The 24,579-nt window shown below is 45.8% G+C and overlaps 1 protein-coding gene across 2 annotated transcripts in view; it reads left to right on the top strand.

Moving 5' to 3' along the window:
* Positions 1-1,769: 1,769 nt before the first annotated feature.
* The window catches only part of PCDH19 (protocadherin 19), a 158,392-nt gene continuing 135,582 nt past the window's right edge, over positions 1,770-24,579 (top strand). For both annotated transcript variants that reach the window (XM_040405244.1, XM_040405243.1), the window contains exons 1-2: positions 1,770-4,828; positions 9,262-9,589. In XM_040405244.1, coding sequence (XP_040261178.1) covers positions 2,670-4,828; positions 9,262-9,589 — 2,487 coding nt within the window. In that variant the 5' untranslated portion in view covers positions 1,770-2,669. The remainder of the gene's footprint in view (positions 4,829-9,261; positions 9,590-24,579) is intronic.

Below are 24,579 nucleotides of genomic sequence, written 5' to 3'. Positions count from 1 at the left end.
ACCAGCTTCTCCTGCACACCGCCTCTCCTGCACCAGCTTCTCCTGCACCCGCCTCTCCTGCACCGGCCTCGCCTGCACCGGCCTCACCTGCACACAGGCTCTCCTGCACCAGACTCTCCTGCACACCTGCCTCTCCTGCACCAGACTCTCCTGCACACCTGCCTCTCCTGCACCAGCCTCTCTTGCACACCTGCCTCTCCTGCACCTGCCTCTCCTGCACACCGCCTCTCCTGCAGCGGCCTCTCCTGCACACCGCCTCTCCTGCACACCGCCTCTCCTGCACCCGCCTCTCCTGCACACCGCCTCTCCTGCACACCGCCTCTCCTGCACCCGCCTCTCCTGCACACCGCCTCTCCTGCACCCGCCTCTCCTGCACACCGCCTCTCCTGCACACCGCCTCTCCTGCACACCGCCTCTCCTGCACCCGCCTCTCCTGCACACCGCCTCTCCTGCACACCGCCTCTCCTGCACACCGCCTCTCCTGCACACCGCCTCTCCTGCACCCGCCTCTCCTGCACCAGCTTCTCCTGCACACCGCCTCTCCTGCACCAGCTTCTCCTGCACCCGCCTCTCCTGCACCGGCCTCGCCTGCACCGGCCTCACCTGCACACAGGCTCTCCTGCACCAGACTCTCCTGCACACCGCCTCTCCTGCACACCGCCTCTCCTGCACCTGCCTCTTCTGCACCAGCCTCCCTTGCACTGGTCTCTCCTGCATCGGCCTCTCCGGCACACCGCCTCACCTGCACACCGCCTCTCCTGCACCGACCTCTCCTGCACCAGCCTCTCCTGCACCGACCTCTCCTGCACCAGCCTCTCCTGCACCGGCCTCTCTTGCACACCACCTCTCCTGCACACCGCCTCTCCTGCACCTGCCTCTCCTGTACACCGCCTCTCCTGCACCAGCCTCACCTGCACACCGCCTCTTCTGCACAGGCCTCTCCTGCACCGGCCTCTCCTCCACCGGCCTCACCTGCACACTGCCTCTCCTGCACACCGCCTCTCCTGCGCACCAACATCTCCTGTACCAGCCTCTCCTGCACCGGCCTCTCCTGCACCGGCCTCTCCTGCACACCACCTCTCCTGCACCGGCCTCTCCTGCACACCACCTCTCCTGCACCGGCCTCTCCTGCACACCGCCTCTCCTGCACACCGCCTCTCCTGCACACCGCCTCTCCTGCACACCGCCTCTCCTGCACCGGCCTCTCCTGCACCAGCCTCCCTTGCACCGGCCTCACCTGCACACTGCCTCTCCTGCGCACCAACCTCTCCTGCACCAACCTCTCCTGCATCAGCCTCTCCTGCACCGGCCTCTCCTGCACCTGCCCCTGGCAGTGATGGATTGCTGCATGCTGGGGGATTGAAGACTTTTATCTCTCTGACTTATAGCTCTCCTGCCACATCCTCCTCGCCCAATGCCATTCACAGGCATCTCAGGGGGTACGCTCTCTGGACCGCTCAAGGGCACCATGCAGGATGCAGAGCTCCACTGTCAGGACAGCCCAGCTCCTGGAGCAGAGACCCCAGCATGAGCAGCACCTTGGACAGCTCCTCCCTGCAGCTCCACTGCTGCTGACTGCTGAAGTTTTACTCCCCTGCTCGAAATTTGAAGCTCCCCAGCTCCAATGAGAGCACCTCACCCCCCTCCTCCCCCCGCAGGCTGTGATAGGCTGCAGACTGGAGTATCTCCCAGCAGCTCCCCCTCCCTCCTCTCCTCTCTGTCTCTCTTTACAGACTGCACTGGCAGTAGTTAGCAGCAGCAAAGCTGGAGAGACCTCTAGCAGGCTGCATGCACCCAACTGCAGAAAGCCCGAGGAATATGCAGGACTACGAGCACTGCCCCAGCCCGCCGGTGGCCCTTGGATTGTAAACTACTTGAATTGCATTTTCTGCACTGAAGGTGAGAGGCGTCTGATGGGATCAGGGGCTCCTGCAGAGTCTTGGACATTATCTGGAGATTATTGAAAGTCTTCCTTCTGCATCCATAGTGGATTTATTTGCTGCACGTTGAAGGAGGTCCACCTGCTCTGTTCATCTAGCATTCACACTTTCTGGAGATCACAGTCAAAGGTTGGACTTGGCTTTTTTCTTGGCACATCCACAATTGCAGATAGAAAAGAGCCGGCGGTGAGGACTGCGTAAATGAATGAACGCTCCTGAGGCTCACACGCTAATTATCGCAGCCCTTGTGTGGCTATGGATCAGAGGCGGGTGACGGAGGTTTGAGGCTCAGATTTGCCTCCGTACTGACTTCCTGAGATGGTATCTCCACATCCATGCAGCTCTTTGCTCACTGAAGAATGAAATGACTGCAAGTCATGAGGACGCGTTTGAAGTGCCCATCCAGTGCGCTCTGATGCCTGCTGCTTCTCCCTGAGACATTGCGCATGCAGAGCAGGTGGCGGGGTCCTGAGGCTGCTCTCCACACTTCATCTTGCTTTTTCATTCTTGCATTGGTCTTCAAAGGAGCTGAGACTGCAGCACAGCAGGCGAGAAGAAGAAGAAGAAGCCCCAAGTTGAGGAGGACCAGATCTGGAGATCCCCCCCCATCTTCTTCATCCAAACCGGTACCCCAATTGCCTGTATGTGTGTTGTGCACCTTTGCTGTATCTCCTGCAGCTGACATTGATCAGCCCCAGATTTCTCACTTTAAGGGGAGAATAAGCGACAATGTGGCTGTGCCTGTGCAGGGAGATGGATGTATTTCACATTTTGCTTTTGCTGGCCGTGTCTTGGACACGAACCCGAGCCTTGATCAACTTGAAATACACGGTGGAGGAGGAGCAGAGAGCTGGGACTCAGATTGCCAACGTAGCTAAGGACGCTAAGGATGCAGGCTTTGTGCTGGACCCCAGGCAGCCTGCCTTCAGAGTGGTGTCCAACTCAGCCCCCCACCTGGTGGACATCAACCCCTCTGGAGTGTTGGTGACCAAGCAGAAGATTGACAGGGACCTTCTCTGCAGGCAGATGCCCAAATGTGTCATCTCGCTGGAGGTCATGTCCAACTCCATGGAAATTTGTGTCATTAAAATCGAAATCAAAGACCTCAATGATAATGCCCCCAGCTTCCCCACCGACCAGATAGACCTGGAGATCTCAGAGACTGCCAGCCCTGGAACCAGAATCCCTCTGGAGAGCGCCTATGACCCCGATTCTGGTAACTTTGGGGTGCAATCCTATGAAATCACACCCAATGACCTGTTTGGTTTAGAGATTAAGACCAGAGGGGATGGGTCCAGGTTTGCTGAATTGGTGGTGGAGAAAAATCTGGACAGAGAGACTCAGTCGCATTACAAATACATCATTACAGCTCTGGATGGGGGAGACCCCTCCAATTTTGGCACGGTGGAGCTGAATATCAAAGTGATAGATTCCAATGACAATAACCCGGTGTTTGAGGAGCCTTCCTATACAGTCAACGTCCCCGAGAACGCTCCCCTCAATTCCATAGTCATTGATCTCAATGCTACAGACCCCGATGAAGGTACCAATGGGGAAATTGTGTATTCCTTTAATAGCTATGTGTCTAACAAGACCAGGGAGCTCTTCAAAATAGACCCCAAGACCGGGGTGATCACGGTCAGTGGAGCCATAGACTATGAGGAAGGCCATGTCTATGAGATTGACGTTCAAGCCAAGGATCTGGGACCCAACTCCATCCCTGCTCACTGCAAAGTGACTGTGAATGTATTGGATGTAAATGATAATGTGCCTGTCATTAACTTGCTCTCGGTGAACAGCGAGGTGGTAGAAGTGAGCGAAAACGCCACCCCTGACTATGTCATAGCTCTGGTGAGGGTCTCGGACAGGGACTCGGGCATCAATGGAAGGGTTATGTGTAAACTCTTGGGCAATGTGCCCTTCAGGCTGCAGGAATATGAAAGCTTCTCCACAATCTTGGTCCATGGCAAGTTAGACAGGGAGCAGAGAGACCAGTACAATTTAACCATTCAGGCTAAGGATGGTGGGAACCCCTCTCTTCAGTCCACTAAGTCCTTCACAGTGAGAATCACAGATGAGAATGACAATCACCCCCACTTCTCCAAAACCTTCTACCAAGTCATCGTCTCAGAAAACAACACCCCAGGGGCCTACTTACTGTCTGTGTCAGCTAGAGACCCCGATTTAGGATTAAACGGCAGTGTGTCCTATCAGCTTGTACCTTCCCAAGTGAGAGACATGCCAGTCTTCACCTATGTGTCAATCAACCCCACCACTGGAGACATCTACGCCCTGAGGTCATTCAATCACGAACAGACAAAGGCTTTTGAATTTAAGATTTCGGCAAAGGATGGGGGGACCCCACCCCTCCAGAGTAATGTCACTGTCAGGGTCATAGTGGTGGATGTGAATGACAACACCCCGGTGATCACTGCCCCCCCACTGGTCAATGGCACCTCAGAGGTCTACATCCCCAGGAATGCAGGCATGGGCTACCTGGTGACTGTGGTGAAGGCTGATGATTATGATGAGGGGGAGAATGGCAGGATCTCTTATGAGATCACAGAAGGTGACAGGGGCTTTTTTGAAATCGATCAGATCAACGGGGAGATCAGGACCACCAGGACATTCGGCGAAAACTCAAAGACCACTTATGAATTGATTGTAGCAGCTCAGGACCATGGGAAACCTTCACTTTCTGCATCTGCCTTGATTTTAATTTACCTGTCCCCGGCCCTGGATGCTCAGGAGTCAATAGGATCTGTCAATTTATCCCTCATTTTTATCATCGCCCTGGGATCTATCGCCGCCATTCTCTTTGTCACCATGATCTTTGTGGCCGTGAAATGCAAGAGGGACAACAAGGAGATCAGGACCTACAACTGCAGGTAAGGAGCTGTAGACCCATCATGTCACTCTATACATCAGGGAAAATCCTGCCACAATGTATCCTTTATTTTCTAGAGTCATTCCCTTTGTTACAGATGTATCCCTCCCTCTGCAGCACCTGGGAAGCTTTCCCGCTATGGCATAGGGTTTATATTTGGAGCTCTTTGGATTTACATCCATGGGATAAAGGAAGCTTATATCACAGGCGATGAAAAAGTTAAGGGCTGATGTAGAAGTCTGAATGCAGACAGAATGGGACCGGTTTTAGGGTATCGATTTTGAGCGCGACAAGTGTTGCATCCAAAATCGCGGTGTGGCTGTACCCGGTAACTCTTGCAGGTGTCTGCAGAGCCAATAGTCAGTCAGGGCTGGCGGTTAATGAAGCAAGTTGGTGGAAGAGAGGTGCACTTCCCATTTTTCACCATTAGGTGGCACTGTGAGCACAAGAAATGCGCGGATCCGCTGGAGTCATGTAGGCTGGATGTGAATCACAGTTGGAATTTGAAAGAATACAGAATGAAATGAAAACATAATGATTTTTACATTTCAGTGCGTGCCTTCGGAGGCGATCGCATTCAATTCAAGCCCTTTTCTTAGCGCTGTCCCCTTCCCACCCCTCTAGTAATAGCAAAAAATATAATAATAATTTAAAAATTAAAAGAAAAAACAAAACAGAAAAAACCCAGATTCATTATTGATTCGGTTCTTATCAGTTTATGTCAGATTTCTAAGCGCTTATCTCTCTGACACATAAATTGTCAAGGCAGCAGCCCTGCTGGTGACATAGGGTCCTCCGGGCTGAGGTGGGAGCCCCCTTTATGGGGCTGATGATGCTACAAGCTGCAGTCTTAGGGGGCGGACAGACTGCATTCCTGTCCTTTACTCTATTGTCAGCATAACAAAAAAGTTTGGTAGACAAATGCCAACCCCACATGAATATCAATCAGCTACCCTGTGGGGCAGCTGCAGCGCCTGATCTCGTTACTGGAGGATGGATATGCTGCCCTCGAATATTCCCATCACAAGGAATGGCGTCTGAGGCTGCGGAAATAGAGGTTTTCATCGGTTTTAGCTCCTGCTGTAATGTCAGAGGAAACCAGAATGTCCACACAGAATGTGCAAAATCACAGAGATAGATATTATATAGATAGATAGATAATATATAAATAGAGATAGATAGATATTAAATGGGAAGATAGATAGATAAAAATAATGGACATGCAAGTTTGATTCTGTCTTTACATTTGGAAAGGCATGCTGTCATTTGTAGTTCTACAGCGGGTGAGGGGCTGCCTTGCTCTATGCACAGTCCATTTTCCATAAACACAATTGTGTACATTAGGTGTATGTGGGCCGAGTCCTGTAGGATCGGGAAGAGGATACGTAAAAATCATTTCTTTTTTTTTCTATTCTATCTATCTATCTATCTATCTATCTATCTATCTATCTATTTATCTATCTCTTATCTATCTATCTATCTCCTATCTATCTATCTATCTATCTATCTATCTATCTATCTACTTCATATCTATCTATCTATCTATCTATCTATCTATCTATCTATCTCTTATATATCTATCTATGGATCTATCTCTTATCTATCTATCTAATATCTATCTATCTATGTATCTATGTCATATCTATCTATCTAATATCTATCTATCTATGTATCTATCTCATATCTATCTATCTATCTATCTATGTCCTATCTATCTATCTATCTATCTATCTATTTCATATCTATCTATCTATCTATCTATCTATCTATCTAATATCTATCTATCTCTTATCTATCTATCTAATATCTATCTATGTATCTATCTCTTATCTATCAATCTAATATATATCTATCTATGTATCTATCTCATATCTATCTATCTATCTATCTATCTATCTATGTATCTATCTCATATCTATCTATCTATCTATCTATCTATCTATCTATCTAATCTATCTATCTATCTCTTATCTATCTATCTATCTAATATCTATCTATCTATGTATCTATCTCTTATCTATCAATCTAATATATATCTATCTATCCATCTCATATCTATCTATCTCATATCTATCTATCTATCTATCTATCTATCTATAGCACTGCCTATAGACTGGAGAGGGATTAACCCTCGGTTTACTGAAGCAGGATGGAAGAGAATGCTTTCCAGATTTCCCCTCAACCTCTGACTGGAGATATCGGGGATGGGGGGGGGGGGGGGGGCGCAGATGTAATGAGTCAGGATGCAAAGTATGTTACACCCCAGTTGTGCAAACATCTGCATCTGCCCAGACACACACAGGGCTGACTGCAGGGCCGGAGCTGATCTGCTGCTGATAATGCAGGGAGAAGATCTGTCAGCTGCGGGAGTCTTAGAAGAGAGAATTGTTCTCTGCCTCAGTGACTGCTTCCAGTGAGGATGGCAGGATCCATCCAGTGCAATTTTATAATATCATATAGACCCCCCCCCCCCCCTCCACCTTCCCTTCAAATCTAACCATTTTTATGAAATTCAGTGAAAATGAAAAAATGATGGGCAGGCGAAAATTAAAATTCCTCCCTGGAAAATCTTCATCTGTATTTTTCCTCTGCAGCTTAGAGGCGGGTGGCTTTCCGTGGCCCCGGTGCCAGCCCTGCTGCGATTTTAATTCTGTGCTTTTATTTCCGTCGTGATGAAAATGTCATCGGGACTGAAGTGTAAATCCGTGTCCTATTTTTTTTATTTGTATGTGACATTTCTGACGGCGTATCGTGGTCCCCATTCATTATCATCACTTAAGATGCTGAATAAAAAGTGACCCCCCCCCCCCCTTGCAATTAACCCTCTTTTGCCTGTGCCATCTCGTTGACCTGCCTGGAGGAATAGAGACCTCCATGAGGCCACTAATAGAGAGGCCACGGATGACCTACCTTGCAGACACCCCACCTACCATACGGGGGCATCGCGTCCACCTACTAGATACTTTGCTTGGAAACAGGTTGCTACAACCAGTATTAGTAAATTGAAGGGGGGTCATTTTGTGCCCCCTTCCTGTGCGAAGATATAATAGATGGCCGATGGAAGGGGCGAGAGTCTATAATAAATGAGAGGAATCTGCCCAGATCTGTAATAAAGGTCACTGAGGTCAGGGGCGCACCACCAGTGAGGCCAGGTGAGGCAGAAGAAAGGCTAGGTGCACCCCTGACTGAGGTGCTGCTGACCCATAGGTGTGGTGGAGCGGGATCTTAAGGTGGACAGGTTCTTGTCTTCTTCTTCCATGCCTTCATTTTCTGCACTTATTTATTTGCATTATCTACTTGAATTTCCATCTTTCCGCCATTGGGGGGTTGTTTAGCCATCGCACGGCTCCTCACGCTTCACTGCTTGTAAGAAAAGAGTGAGATGTGACTGCTCGTTGACTAGTCATTTGAAATAAAGATTCCCCGCATCCTCTACTGTAGCACGTTCTGCCGGGCAGGACAGGTAATCATCATCATGCACATCCTCGCTTCACAGCAGAAACGCGTTAGCAAATGCTACATGTTCACCCCCCCCCCCTTCTGATCATTAAAAAGCATGCAGGTGTAGCAGAGCTGACATCATGATGTTTGACATAGGACTGCTGGCAAATCTGATGTGCCCCATGAATAATAGAAGTGCTTGAGATCCACCAGCTACGTTGAAAACATGTCTTCTTAATGTGCGAGAAAATTCAATGTGTCGGCGAGTTAATGTACAGTGTGTGTGGACAGACCGTAGTCAGCTCTGCTATATCTGTATTCTGCATCCAAGCCTGTCACGAAGGGCTGCTAGGGATGGCTACTGGACAAATCTAAGACTTAGAAGAAGATGAGATGTGGCTTCAGAAAGGGATAATCAGCGAGAGCTGTGTCATTCTGAGAGTTGTAGTTCGACATTTAAGAAAAGGTCCACTCCTAAAAGGTCCTGTACATAGCTGTCCATCTAGCTGAAGGCCATAACCACCTAAATGGAGCCTATGCTCTGAATCAATAATTAGGAGGTCATAAAAATGTGTCGAGAACATAAGAACTCGAACAGAACCATCGAGAAGGTAAAAAATGACATAATGAACGTACACAACGTCCTAACATTTCAAGGGATTTTCAGAATGCAGCTTTGCAGATAATGTTTCTCTGCTCGACTGGCTGAAGGCCAATTAACCCCTAGAACTTGTAATTAATATGCTGGAAATCATGGGTTCGTGCTCCTTACATGAGCCTAATTAGAGGATGAAGTGAAAGACACTTGTAAATCATCACGATGTGTCCACCTCTGCTATGGAGATGTCTAGAATTTAACCAAAAGAATGATATGGGGTTGACGTGATTTTATCTAGAATTTTTGGAATTTTCTACATGTTGGGTTGCCTTGTATTGCACAGAACCGTGATAAAAACATGCATGTGTTTGCACCTTATTAATGTTGTCTTGCAGAATAGCCGAATACTCCTATGGACACCAGAAGAAATCCAACAAGAAGAAGAAAATCAGCAAGAACGACATCCGACTGGTGCCCCGTGATGTGGAGGAGACGGATAAAATGAACGTGGTGAGCTGTTCCTCCCTTACTTCATCACTAAACTACTTTGACTACCACCAGCAGACCCTTCCGCTTGGCTGCAGGCGTTCAGACAGCACCTTCATCAATGTGGACAACCAAAACTCAAGGAATGCAGGGTCTAACCATGTCTACCACCACACCTTCACCAACCAGAGTCCTCCTCAACCCGACCTCATCATCAACGGGATGCCTCTTCCTGAGGTGAGTACACTGAGCAACCACCTTCTCTTCCGCTAGCCTCATGGGGGTCTATAACATAACCAGCATGCCAGGTGAGATGCATTGCGGGTCACACATAGTCTTCCAATCTTTTAGAGTCAATGAAAGCTGATACTGAGTCAACCGAGTTTCTTATCTTCAAGTTTATGGTTGACTTTTTGGATGGAGCATGAGGTGACACTTGAGGACTAAAGTAGAAGTCCCTTGACCAGATCTCTTATAAATATGATGGTGGTACTCTTTGACAACCACTATGATCACTATTTCTGCTTATGAAAGAAACCCTTAAAAATGTAAAAGAGTGAATATGAAAAGTGTTTTCACCATACCTGCTATGATCCTTGGCTACATGAACCTTTGGACACGTTGACTTCTTTAGTGATGATCCAAGCGGTGACTAATCAATGGATTATTTTGCTATGGAGTCAAATGAATAACCATACAATGTAAGTTCTCTGGTCAATCTTTTTGAAGATGTGTTTGACCTAGAAGTAGTGCCCACAACCTTCATGTTTAGCCACATAGGTTTCGGGTCAAAGTGACATCTTAGTAACTGAGGAAGACTCCACAATGAGTCAATATGTTGTAGTATCAAATATTGGCACTTCTGTTGCAGATTTAAAGTATAGCTCCTCTAATTGTGTTTGCTTCTTTGCTCGTTGAGTTGGTTTCTTGAGTGGCCGAAGCACTTTACATATTTGAGGTCTTAAATCTATTATGGAAGTTACATGTACATTTTTAGCTTTTGTTTCCAGTGCTACAATTACCTGCATAGAATGGAGCACTAGTCACAATGTGCTTGGATTTCAGTAGTGGTCAAAGGACCTGTACATGGCATATGAAGCCTCTATGGCCTCATACCATGGAGCTGTAGGCAAGGCACTATGGTACTTTCATAATGGCCTCCAACGAAAGAGGCAACATATGAATCCAAGAGTAAATATGGAAGCATGATCTACAGTACAGGCCCATAAAACTTTAATTTCTGAACTTTTTGGAGGCCTTGAATGTTGGTCATCCCATTAAGTAACTGCAGGTTATTATAGGTTCTCTATACCTGTACGTCTTCAGAGGAAGGATGAGATCTAGTATGACTCTGAACATAAGCGGTTGAATATTTTGGATATACAATTCTCTCATCTACAAGAGAATGAGGTTTCATTGGTCTCTGGTTCCTCATTATTTTCATCTCTTATCCTGTAAAGCATGGGTTACAGAGAATAGAGGACCCACTATTGTCTATGCTCCGTCTGGTGTGACTACAGGATTAAGGATCACACCTCCTGAGCTTGGGCCAATTAGTTTCTGTAGTCAGCGGGCTTTATGAAATGTGTGACTTTCTCTCTTTATCAGCCGAGCTTCTCTTCACACTTTATAAGAGTTTTCTATAAGAGTTAAAGACAAGTGACAATAGTTTCCGCACTTCTACCAACACCTGTCCCGGGGCACATTCATATAATATCCCAGTCCGTTCTTCTGTGGGTCCTACTCAAGGAAGAAGAAAATATGGAGACATACAAGATCCAATGAACTATGGTCTGTTGGATATGTATAGGACTCCCTGTCTAGATGAGGGTAGTTGTATGAATATCTTCTACCAAGTCCTAAATGGACATTCATTATGATAAAAAGCTAATATCTAGGGTCCAGGGATGGAAAAAATTTGCGTCCTGTCGCTTTAAGAGCATAGTTCTACTTTTCCTTGGCCATTACATGCAGCTATGTGAAGTGATCTTACTTAAGATGTGAGTTATGTTTAAAGGGGTGTGCTACCTTAAAAGAAAACACATATATCGCCGACATAGGTCGTAGCACAGCTCTTAAAGTTCTCTTGTACACTTCCTACACAACCCAAGCAACAAAAGATCCTGGTACCTTTTAGCAAACCTCATTCCTGGCCAGACCTGGAAATTGGGAAGCCTACTTACCTGCTCCCCGCTGCTGGGTCTCTTCTCCTTCACTCCTCGGCTGCCTTGCTTCCAACATCTGCTTTGACACTGCTGCAGCCTATCACTGGCTGCAGCGGGGACCTGGATCAGTTGGTCACATGACAGAAGCAGGGAAAGTCATCGCTGCGGCAAATGACTGGCTGCTGTGGTGTCATCGCAGATGATGCAGAACATTTTTTCTGGGGAGATAATAAAAAAAAAAGGCCTAAAAATTACTTGCCTCCACTGAACCCACCTCTGCCAGTCTGATGCTGCTGTGGTCTCCTGAACCCAGGTCGACATGCAATGAAAAGCCTGCGGCCAATCACTGGGCGAGACGGGTCACCGCTTAGGCCATCAGTGGAGGAAAAGACAACATTGCATGTAATTTGTATTTCACCCTTTCACTTCTGTATATTAGGATCAGGGGGGCACCACCAATGAGGCCAGGTGAGGCGATCGCCTCAGGCAGCACTAGGTAGGGGCAAGAGGGGGACATGAGAAGGGCAATGAGCGCTTTGATTGTGGCAAAGGGGTTAGGTTACGAAATTGGCATGGGGGGGGGATCGCTGTTTCAGCCTCAGGCAGCAGAAGGGCTAGGTGCACCCCTGATTACGATTACACTGGATGAAAATGTCCACGTCTGGAACCTTCAGTGTAAACCCGAGAAAGTTCTTTCCATGAGTCAGGAGTCAATACAGAGTTTAGAAAGACAGAAATATTGCTTTCCTAGAAATGTGGAGCTCAGCGATAAGAGATACAATGTGTCCACTGATTGACACTCCTATTCATCTTGCCAATATTGATACATATGTTTCTATCCTAAATCATTCAATCTTAGTGCTGGGCAGATGCGTTTTGCCGAGTATTGTTTCTTTAATTGTTCAAATTGGCCACATCGGGGCTCATTCTGAAGTTTAAATCTCATTATTAGCTTGTTACAAAATTAAAACAACAACAGCCAAATTGGCAGAAGAGATGAGTCGATGTGATGTGGAGAAATTAATTATCTGTGGACTTTTTACATTTCAATCAAAGATATTAGAGCACGGAGACACCGGCGCTCCTCTCGGGCGTTCTCATTGCTTTCATGATAAAAAAAAAAAAGTGTAAAAAAAAAAAAAAAGGGAAGGGATATGAAGCTTGGCGCGGTGTTTGTGAGGTGCATCGAATTCATTCTTCTCATTACTGAAGGAATCTAGGAGATAAATTGTAACCAATGAGATTATTGTTTTAATTAAGGAGCCCAATACTGAGCCTATTAGGTAAGAGGTCTTTTTGGTTGGTTGCTTAGCTGGTTAAGTAGTAGCTTGGTTAGTTTAATGGTGGTTTAGCAGCCTTCGTGGTTTAATGGCTAGTTCGAGAGCTAATTGATTACTTAATTGGTTGGTGATTAGTTAAGTATCAGTTTGGCAGGTTGCTTGCTTTACTAGCTAGTTGGACTGTCAGTTGCTTACTTAAAGGGGTTATCCCATCACAGACAAAGGGGACATATCTCTAGGATATGACGGATAGGTGCGGGTCCCACCTCTGGACCCGCACCTACGACGTGAACGGAGCGGGGAGAGCTGTGGCTGGAGGACCCCGAATTTTCCGGGGTCTGTCCACCACCAAGCGCACCGCGCACGCGCAGCCCCTGCTCCCATTTATTTCTACGGGGCAGACGGAAATAGCCGAGCCAGCGCTCGTCTATTTTCGGCGGCCTCATAGAAATTAATGGAGGGCGCAGTGTGCCTTCCGTTCATTTCCCCGCTCCGTTCTCATTGTAGGTGCGGGACCTGCACCTGTCAGACAATGGGAGCATATCCTAGAGATATGCCCCCATTGTCGGAGATGGCGAAACCCCTGTAACTACTAGTTTGGCTGGTTGCTTGATTTATTACTATACGTTGGTTACGTATTAGTTTGAATAGTTGTTTGGCCATTTATTTAGTTGTATAATTAGTTGGGTGTTAGTGTAGTTGGTTGCATGGATGAATAGCATGTTCGTTAAATAGATAGTAGTCTGTTTGGATCTGGATATGGATCACTGTGCCAACTAACAGATTTGGCTTAGGGATAAACCTGAGGGAAAAATCCTGACAATTCCCTGTTTTTTTACCCTTTAACCCCCAAACAAGGATCTGGTTTCCACTGCAGGGAACACATGAGGCCAGTCTCCATGTGTTTAGGTACTGACTCACTGGCATCAGAGACACTGGTGCACAATACCAAGGGATCAGGCTATACCCGTAGTCAGGAAACAGGCAGAGGTCAAGGCAGGCAGAGTTCATGCAAATCTGTAATTCAATACAGAGGAGGCTCAGGGACAAGACTGTTAACAGGCACGAGTCAGGTCAGGAGGCAGAGAATCTGAGGACAGGAGACAGGCAGAAGTCAGGTCAGGAGGCAGAGAATCTGAGGACAGGAGACAGGCAGAAGTCAGTACACGGGCAGAGAATCTGAGGACAGGAGACAGGCAGAAGTCAGGTCAGGAGGCAGAGAATCTGAGTACAGGAGACAGGCAGAAGTCAGGTCAGGAGGCAGAGAATCTGAGGACAGGAGACAGGCAGAAGTCAGTACACGGGCAGAGAATCTGAGTACAGGAGACAGGCAGAAGTCAGGTCAGGAGGCAGAGAATCTGAGGACAGGAGACAGGCAGAAGTCAGTACACAGGCAGAGAAATGAATATAGCTAGAGAACCTGACAGGATCTGTAGAGACCTATTGCACAGGCAAGGACTAAAGGAAACAGCTAGAAAATAGCCATATATATATAGAACCAGAGTAGGAGAAGATTAACCCTTGCAGTGTTGCAGGCTAAGATTCAAAGAACACAAGTCCTAATACACACTGGATGCTGCCAGGGTGCTGGAACTACGACAGACACAGGGTGAGGGGAGCGGGGCAGCAGCAGACATGGTCCGTCAGTGTAACAGTCGCTAGTTGATAAATTGGTTAAATGGTTGTTTAATTAAGTAAAATGCTATAAATTTGGGGGTCGGTGGTTTGTTGGATGTGTCACTGGTTGTTCCACTACAACAAGTATTCATGTCTGTTTCAGTGGGAAGAGAGGAATAAGTTACTGCTAGATACCTCAGGGGCATAGAACCAGGATGGATAGGACATGCTGAAGTCAAACATGCCCGATCATTTTTTACCTCTGAAATCCGCCATTTGGGAGGCTCCTAGGAATGATGAGGGAGAATCTTCCCTTCTCAGACATTTTGACAAACCCCTCTTTAAGTTTCCATTCGAAAGTTAAATTCCCCTTATTTACTAAAAAGTCAAGCTCGCACTGTCCTGGGAAGCTGAGATATGGGCTGCTGTATGTAGAGAGAGTTATCAAGCATTCAGACTCCCACATCTCTGCTTTCCAGACCCTTTTTGAGCATAAACTTGAACGGCGTTGTATGAGATTAAAACATAGGATCCTTAGTTTCCAGAAACAGCGCCCCCCTTATATGCGGGCTACATCTGGAATTGCAGTTGAGTCCAATTCACTTGAGATTTAACCACAAATGGCTGACATCAGGGTGTCACCGCTTCTCACACATCCCTCTTCATTTTTTAGGTTTTGGGTGCTTTAAATGCTCTCAACACCAAAGGCACCTGGAAGGTTTCATTCATTCTGAGAATTTCAGAATGGATACAAGTTATCACCGAACGTGAGCCGTGCAGTCTCCGTAGATTCCCCGAACAATGCTTCACATCTTGACTGCATATTTTTTGCATTCTGCATTTTTATGCCGAGCCCCGATCCGCTCCTCCAGGCTGAAACACCTCATTCAGATAATTTGTAAAGGCCGGAGACTGATAACACAATTGGGGAAGGAGTGGAGGCGCGGGGGGCGCTCGGGTGAGGGGCTGGATCTGTTTCTTCTGTTGCAGTTCGGAGCTCATTATTTTTACTTGCAGCAGAAATTGGAGCAGGCGGCACATAATGTAATCGCATATGCTGATCTCTGGAGTGTGCCGAGCACAATGCTGCGAGGGAACCCTCTAAAATGACCACCTGTCTGTCAGGGAACGCCGCGCGCCTTCTGATATGTGGCTGCTCTTTAATGAGAGAAGCTTTTAGCTTAACAGTTGTGATTCTTGAAAAAGAGATCCCCGGAGAGAAGTCGTTCTCCTGAAGAGATCATCTGCGGGAGACAGAGATTTTTTTTATTTATTATTATTCACTTTCGTATTTACCAACCTGATTTTTTTGTTGTTGCAATTTTCCCATTTTTATGATATTTGGCATAAAAAATATAAATCGATTCCAGGGGGTCTCCATAGAGAGGTTTTATGTATCCGTCAGCCCGTGCTCTGCAGGGATGTCTATTTGGACCTATAACTCTTGTTTATCCTGAGCTTGCTAGTTCATGAATAGAATGGCAGCCTTACAGTAAAGACTGACAACAACACAGGGAGTCGGTTGGGAGAGATCAGATAATATTAATGACTATAGTCACTATAGTACTGGAATAGCATGCTTTAATCAGTGAGATACTTTTATGGCTTGTTAAGTCGGGTGATTACTTGGTTAAATGGTTTTCCGAGATTTTTATACTGATGGATAGGTCATGAGCGTCTGATTGTTGGGGGATCCGACACCCAACTCTGGATGTAATTTGCATAATCAATTTCTGCCGTGTTTGTATTTTTATTTTTAAAAAAAAGAGGGTTGAAGGTGTATTTGGTACTAAAAACGTTGGTGGAGTAAGTGGTGCGTTAATCATCAGTGGGGGCCCCGCCACAATCAGATATAGGATAGGTCATCAGCATAAAAATCTCGGAAAACCCCTTTAAGCTGGCCACACACATTACACTAATGTCCATCTGTGTCTGGAGGCGCCTGACTCTTTCCCCATTTGCATATGTCATCAGCATGCCCAATCTTTTATTCTGAGAGAAGATAAGCTGTCTCCAATGAAAACCCAAGCGCAGCCGGCCAAGCCTGTGTATGGGGACGTATAGGGTCAGTTTAGGTAGTACTTTGGTTGGTCGGGTTGCAGTGTGCACGGTTGGTTAGCTCGGTGGCTAGTTAGTTGGTTAAGGCTGGTTTCACACAGGCGTTGTGGGTGCGTTGCGGGAGAAGATGCGGGTGCGTTGCGGGAAAATGCATGATTTTTCCCCGTGAGTGAAAAGCGTTTTGCACGCGCGGGAGAAAAATCGCCATGTTTGGTACCCAGACCCGAACCCGGACTTCTTCACTGAAGTTCCGGCTTGGGTTAGGTGTTCTGTAGATTGTATTATTTTCCCTTATAACATGGTTATAAGGGAAAATAATAGCATTCGTAATACAGAATACTTAGTAAAATAGGGATGGAGGGGTTAAAAAATAAATAAAAATAATTAAACTCACCTTAATCCACTTGTTCGCGCAGCCCGGCTTCTCTTCTTTCTTCTTCTTTTAAGAAAAGGACCTGTGATGACGTCACTGCGCTCATCACATGGTCCATCACATGGTACATCACCATGGTGATGGACCATGTGATGAGCGCAGTGACGTCACCACAGGTCCTTTTCCTCACAGATCATCAAAGATGAAGACCAGAAGAGAAGCCAGGCTGCGCGAACAAGTGGATGAGGTGAGTTAAATTATTATTTTTTTTAATTAACCCCTCCATCCCCATTTTACCTAGCATTCTGTATTAAGAATGCTATTATTTTCCCTTATAACCATGTTATCGTCTCCTAGCAACCGTGCGTGAAAATCGCACCACATCCGCACTTGCTTGCGGATGCTTGTGATTTTCACGCAGCCCCATTCACTTCTATGGGGCCTGCGTTGCGTGAAAAACGCACAATATAGAGCATGCTGTGATTTTCACACAACGCACAAGTGATGCGTGAAAATCACCGCTCATGTGCACAGCCCCATAGAAGTGAATGGGTCCGGATTCAGTGCGGGTGCAATGCGTTCACCTCACGCATCGCACCCGCGCGGAATACTCGTTCGTGTGAAAGGGGCCTAACAGGTTGATTATAACATTGATTAGTTGCTTTGTTGGATAGTTTGTTGTTTTCTTTTTGGTTGGCTTACATTGGGACTTTGTGGGCAATGCAATGGCCGATATCAGATATCTATTAACCAAGAGACACCAGGAGACCTCAGGAATGTCTAAAGAACATATTGAGATGCAAGAGAATACAATGACCTGGTAACAGAAAGTCCTTCTGACCACCACAAGTGTCAGTAAGATGAAGGGTCTGCAGGATATGAAATGGCCAGTCCCTCTTAATAAAAAACCAATGAAGCCAAAATCTGTTCATCAGAGTAATTTGTTACAATTGTTATTGTGTAACATCCAAGCTTCACTCTGGTTGCCCAGCAACCAACCACTTCCTGTCTGGGTGACCACTATTTCAGCACAACTACTTCTTAGAATAAAAAGAGTTGTACAAGATTAGAAGACCAGGGCTGTTTTTTTTTTTTTTTGTCTGGTATTGCAGCTCCATTGAACTCAACTGCGCTGAGCCGCAGTACCACATACAGCCTGTGGACAGGGGTGGTGCTGTTTTTGAAAGTAAAGCAGCCCTTTTTGTCTTCCAAGGTATCAGCCAATAGGCAATGAGTCTGGCTTCTCTAATTCCCAGTGGATCAGGATAGACATGTGTGGCCACATTATGGAGAGATATTGTCCTATATGATGGGCATTCTCATGGATTGATGAGCATATAAAACATGGTGGCATTAGGTCGACCAGAGTGGGTGGCACTCTTTGCAATCGTTCTTCTCTGACAACCATATGTCTTAAAAGAGGACACCCCCTTTAAGCAGTACCTATCAGCAGGATTAACTTTACTAAGCAAGACATTCTTCTTGGTAGGGTTGACACTGCTGATTAAAATAATGTCTTGGTTGTGAGAATCGGTTGCTGCATCCCTGAGAAATAAGACTTTTATTCTCCCGTGTACAGAAGGGCGGGGCCTAGTCCACGGGTGCACCTCAGGCCACGCCCCCTTGTGTGGAAGCCCTTATTTGTTTAAAACATTAAAACTCTTCTATTCTTGGGAACTCCTGAACCGATTTTCACAAGATAAGTATCATTTTGATCAGTAGGATCAACCCTAGCAGGCAGTACGTCTGGTTTAATAATGTTGATCCTATTGAGAGTTGACCTTTAAGTCTTCAAAGACAGCAAAACAGGTCTCTTTGGCCACCATGACGCACGACCTCCACCATACACAGACAGATGGTGTTAAAAGGCATGAACAGCGATGCAAGACGCTTTGCGGAGTATTTGCTTCCATTTGACAATGTTTTACTTTGCCGCGTCTGCTCTCATCTCTCTCTGCTTTGTGCCACTTCCAAGGAAGACAATGTAACATCTGCAAAAGACGCATCTTTGCCTTCTCCTCCTCTTGGCCCCGTCTTGACACGTGCTCAGAATCCCCTACTGAAGGAGTAAAAGAACTTCCAAAGGGAACCTTGTTGTTCACATCACAAGGCACATCCTACATAAACCATATTGCTTGAAATTGATTTTGTCTTCCGGGGCTTTTTTTTTTTGTGTGTTTTAGTTAAACAGGATAATGCAACAGAGAATGCGGAATTTGGATCCATCTTCATCTCCAATGTTTATTTATCTCCTTCCAGCATCTGCCTGTTTATCCTATTCTCGGTCTCTTTAGATTGAAGGAGATCTGAGCGAAACCAAAGCCACCGAGATGCCGTTAAGGAGTTTCGACATGCACAGAGTATTTTCACTTAGTGTCTGAAGTCTTCATATTGCATCAGTGGAAAGTCATTACACGAGGACGTTGCTGAGCAACGCTTCCGAATTATTATTTCAGAGGGATAAATGCGGCATTTTTAAGGCTTCGGGTTCTCGAGTCAATTGTAAATAAACTGATATCTCCTATAATACGAGTGGGAGGACAGTGGCTTCACTTATCCAGTGGAGATTGGTGGGACCCATGGATTGCTTGAATAGGGACACTGGCACCCCCTTCACCAACCACATGATTTCGTATGGGACAACGGCTTCTGTGGAGTAGTACCACTCCACAGAAGATGGCAGGTCCACCCAGCCTTTCTGCTGCCTCAGACGAAAACTGAAACGGCTCCCCCGCCCAATGCCAATTTCTCAACCTAACCCCTGTGCCAAAATGAAAGCGCTCATTGCCCATGGCCCTTCCGCTGCCCCCCTTTTGCCCCTACCTGATGCCTCACCTGGCCTCATTGGTGGTGCACCCCTTAGTCCTCCAGTCTCTAAGGAGGGGGTCTCATCGTTGGGACCCTTTATGTCCAGGTAAAATCAACATTTCATATATGCTTCTGTTGGAAGTGAAGAATCCCATCATATTTTTGGCAGATCTGTGCCCCCCCTCCCTCCCCCCATTTATATGTTTTAGAAATTATAGACAGTCCAATCTTGGACACAGAAAGTCCTTGGGGACATGATATATACTGCAGGAATTATTTCCTAGGGGGCTAGAGATGAGCGAATCTATTTGCAGTCCCGAATCTCCGATTTTTTTTTTAGCCACCAAATCAAACCCGAATCTTTTTTGGTTCGATTCAGATGAATCTTGTAAAATGGCGCCCAGCGCATAAGCGATCGATAGAGTTCTGTAGGTAGTTGCAGTCAGTTGCGGCCAAGCAATAACCGCAGTTTGCGGCGGCAACGATAAAAGTAGATACAGTTACGGTACACCTGACGCGAGGGAAAATGAAAAAAATTTTTCAAAAAATTACGAAACGAGATAGGAGCTTTTCATAAAAATTCTGTGTTTTAGAAAACTAGAGGGGGTTATATAAAATTTACAGGGCAATTGGAGCAACTTTGGTTCGGAGCGAATAGATTCGGCCATGAACCGAACTTTTTGAAAAATTTGGCGAATCCAAAATTAGCCGAATCTTGGAAGATCTTTTTGACTACAGAGCAGAGACCTTACAGAGCTGAAAACGCTCAGCTGTCCCCAGTTATTGCAGTTTTAGTGGCTGGGAGACCCTTCGTCGTCCACATCGGCCCCCAGGGTTTACTTACAACCCCTACACATAAGGTTTCATGCAAATGCAAGCTCCTAAGCCGCCCTGAAGGTTTTGCATGTGCAGTCCGGATCCTGTCCATGCGGAGAGGGTTATTTGAATACAGGGCAGACGTTTCTATCCACCGGACCATTACCTGTTCGGCTTTGCACAGTGCAGTCTGTAAAAATACAAATTTAGTTTCTAATTAGGTGTGAAAAGAATAAAGTCCAGCAGTTAAATATTTGGCTACGGGGAAGCAAGATTAAAGGGGAGCACAAGGGACTCCTTATCTCTATCTCTGATGACACATCACATGATTGATCTAAAACGCAAGGAACACAAGGGACTGTAAGTCCCAGGATACATATCAGATGCAATGGAATACAATATCCATTCATAATTGATAAGGCTGTCGGACAAGGATTATCTTGCTCTCATTTGTCAGTCATTGCCCCTAAAACATGTGGGTTGTTCAGGATTAGAAAAAAAACGTGGCTAGAAATAGCGCCAACCCTGTCCGTGGGTTGTGTCTGGTACTGCAGATGAGCTCTGTTGCAGTGAATAGGGTTGAGCTGCATTATCAGTTACACCCTGTGGACAGGTGTGGCGCTGTTTCTGGAAGAAAGCGACCATTCAAATCATGAACAGCCCCTTTAAGGTCCATTGTGGTACACCAGGTCCCTACAGGTTTGTGCTATGGAGCTGTGGGTGTATACCAATGAATGGCGTCCATATGACATCTGAGGGAGCACGCACGCGCAGTGTGGAGCCTTCGACTTCTGTAGGTGCAGTATTGTGGCTTGGTATAGCTAGCTGTAATACAACCACGTGCAGAAGGCCATAGCATGGGCTGAAGTGCAGAAAAAAGGCAAAAAGTTGCAATGTTTGCACTAAGAACGATGCCCATTGTGCCTCAAATGTCCAAAAATAACAAAAATGTAACAAGCTTACTATGTAAACTCTGTGCCGTTCCTGGCCTGTTGGTGCCACGGTCCTCCACAGAGCGTGCATGGTCATGTGACCCCCGCGGGCAGCACGCAGTGTCATTGATAAGTATAGGAGAGTATGTTTTGCGTGCAGTGTGCATTATCTTTAGGGAGTGAAAAAAAGATTTTAGTTAAACAAAAGGAAGCAAATGCATAAAACAAAAAACTTAATTTTGGGCGCAATAGGGGTGTAATCCTCCACTGTACCGCTAATCCTTGGGATCAAGTGTGTGAAAAAGTCATAGTCGCACAGTATGAAGGCAATAGAAAAACAACCCAAAAGAACACAATAGTAATAATTAGTGTTGAGTGAATCGAAGCCAAATTGACTTCGATACTAATTTCTGGAAAAATGTAATTTACCGCAAAGCCAAATTTACTCGCGCTTCATGGTAACATAATCTATTTTTCCTGAAATGGCGTCAAAAAGAAAAAAACATACTCACCTCATCCATTTGGGCGCGAAGAGGCCGTCGTGGCCATCTTGATAGCAGATACCGCACAAAATCTTGCGTGGGGTGACGTACTGGCTGGGCACGGTGACGTCATCATTCAAGATTTTGCACTGTGTCTTCAATCAGGATGGTCGCAACGGCCTCTACGCGAGAAAATGGATGAGGTGAGTATTTTTTTTTACCCTGATTAACCCCTGAAAGGACAAAATTGTAGCCTCGTAGCTGATGGTGGCATCTGAGGGGTTCGATGACGGGGGCGGCGCGATCGGCATTCCCCATCATTGTGCCCGCTACTTACAAAGGAATGCGCCTCCCCGTAACGAAGCAGCCGAATCAAATTTATCATAACTTCACTCATCTCTAGTAATAATGATAATATAAAATACAATAAAGAACAATAGTATAGAAATAAAGCAACGCTAATAATAACAGTTACATAAAACTAAGAATAATAAACACAAATTAATAATAATACACACTTTTATCATTACCATCTTACTGATTTAGAGTTTCCATACTTTTTCTCCTCTGGTCGGATTCCGCTATAGAATTTTGTAGCCTCCGCACTAAAAGTTCGGTTTTTAGCCACATGTGCTCTTTTGGTGCAGATTTTGTTTGTCACTGACCAGCGCCTCCTGCACCTGCTAATAAAACAGTTAGGGGGAACAATAGTTCATCAGGCGACCATTGTAGGGGACAAAACAGTCAGCTGAGTCAATAATCCGGGCAGGGAATGAAAAGGGCGAGAAGGGGAACAATTGGCATGTAAATTGAGGCAGTACAGTATGGCACTTGTCCGGTTTATCACGACTTTCACGCCACCTTGTCCCAGTGCAATTACCCAACAACAAATACAAATGGGAGGACAGGAACTTCCCATAGACCCACAAAGTTATTTTAATGGAAATCTGCTGGTTACACACAGGAAAAGGAATAAAGAAGAAGAAAAAAGAGGGAGGAGGGGAGGAGGGGAGGAGGGGAGGATGGCTTCTCCGTAATTATCCCACCTGCAAATTTCAGCATGGGAGGCAAACTTCTCCATCCTCCCCTTCTGTACTTCAAAAAGAAATTAACAGCATAAAAAAATTGAAATATATATATATATACCCTGCAATCAAATCAATATAAGAAATCTAACTTCCACCTGAGATTGACACATAGATAAATATATGATAAAAAAATGAAAGAAAGAAAGAAAGAGAAAGAGAGAAAGAAATGAGACAAAATGACAGATATGGGATAGATAGATAATAGATAGATAGATAGATAGATAGATAATAGATAGATAGATAGATAGATAATAGATAGATAATAGATAGATAGATAATAGATAGATAATAGATAGATAGATAGATAGATAGATAGATAGATAGATAGATAGATAGATAGATAGGAGATAGATAGATAGGAGATAGATAATAGATAGATAGATAGATAGATAATAGATAATAGATAGATAGATAGATAATAGATAAATAATAAATAGATATAGAGATAGATAGATAATATCTGAGATAGATAGATAGATAGAGAGAGAGATAGATAGATAATATCTGAGATAGATAGATAATAGATAGATAGATAGATAGATAGATAATAGATAATAGATAGATAGATAGATAGATAATATCTGAGATAGATAGATAGATAGATAGATAGATAGATAGATAGATAGATAGATAGATAGATAGAGAGATAGATAGATAATAGATAGATAGATGATAGATAGATAGATAGATAGATAAATAGATAGATAGATGATAGATAGATAGATAGATAGATAGATGGATGGATAGATTAGACAGACAGATGGAACAGCTCTGTGTGAACACATTTGTTCTGTTTTTTTGTTTGTTTTTAATAAGTAACTACCAGAAACGTCAAGACTAATCACTTGCAGCTTCGTTAAAGGGATTTTGTGTATAGAGCTGAGGACAAGGGTTGCTAGATGTCCGCTAGCCCATCCGCAATATCCAGTTCCCATAGCTCTGTGTGCTTTTATTGTGTAAAAAAAAAGATTTTCTATATATGTAAATGAGGGTACTAACGTTTCCGGAGCCCAGCCACGCCCAATGTGAAGGAGCCCAGCACCGCCCCGCATCCTCCGAATCTCCTCCTTGCTCCCCGACGTCACAAAGCTAAAGTGCCGTAATCTCGCGATGCACGAGCTAGCGCATGCGCAGTGTCGGCATAGTGTTCCTTCCCTGTGCCGGCATCAGCCTCAGGGAACGAACTGCGCATGCTCTAGCTCGTGCATCGCGAGATTACAGCGCTCTAGCTTTGTGGAGCAAGGAGGAGATTTGGAGTATGCGGGGCGGTGCTGGGCTCCTTCACGGTGGGCGTGGCTGGGCTCCTTCACAGTGGGCGGTGCTGGGCTCCTTCACGGTGGGCGGTGCTGGGCTCCTTCACGGTGGGCGGTGCTGGGCTCCTTCACAGTGGGCGGTGCTGGGCTCCTTCACAGTGGGCGGTGCTAGGCTCCTTCACAGTGGGCGGTGCTGGGCTCCTTCACTGTGGGCGTGGCTGGGCTCAGAGTCAGAGAACGCTGAACTCATCTAAGGTTCATTTACATATCTATAAAATCGTTTTTTTTACACAATAAAAGCACACAGAGCTATGGGGACTGGATATTGCGGATGTGGTAGCGGCCATCTAGCGAC

The sequence above is a fragment of the Bufo bufo genome, chromosome 8, assembly GCF_905171765.1.
Source record: "Bufo bufo chromosome 8, aBufBuf1.1, whole genome shotgun sequence".
Taxonomy (NCBI): Eukaryota; Metazoa; Chordata; class Amphibia; order Anura; family Bufonidae; genus Bufo; species Bufo bufo.
The sequence above is the reverse complement of the archived record's forward strand: the minus strand, read 5'-3'. Positions and strand labels throughout refer to the sequence as shown.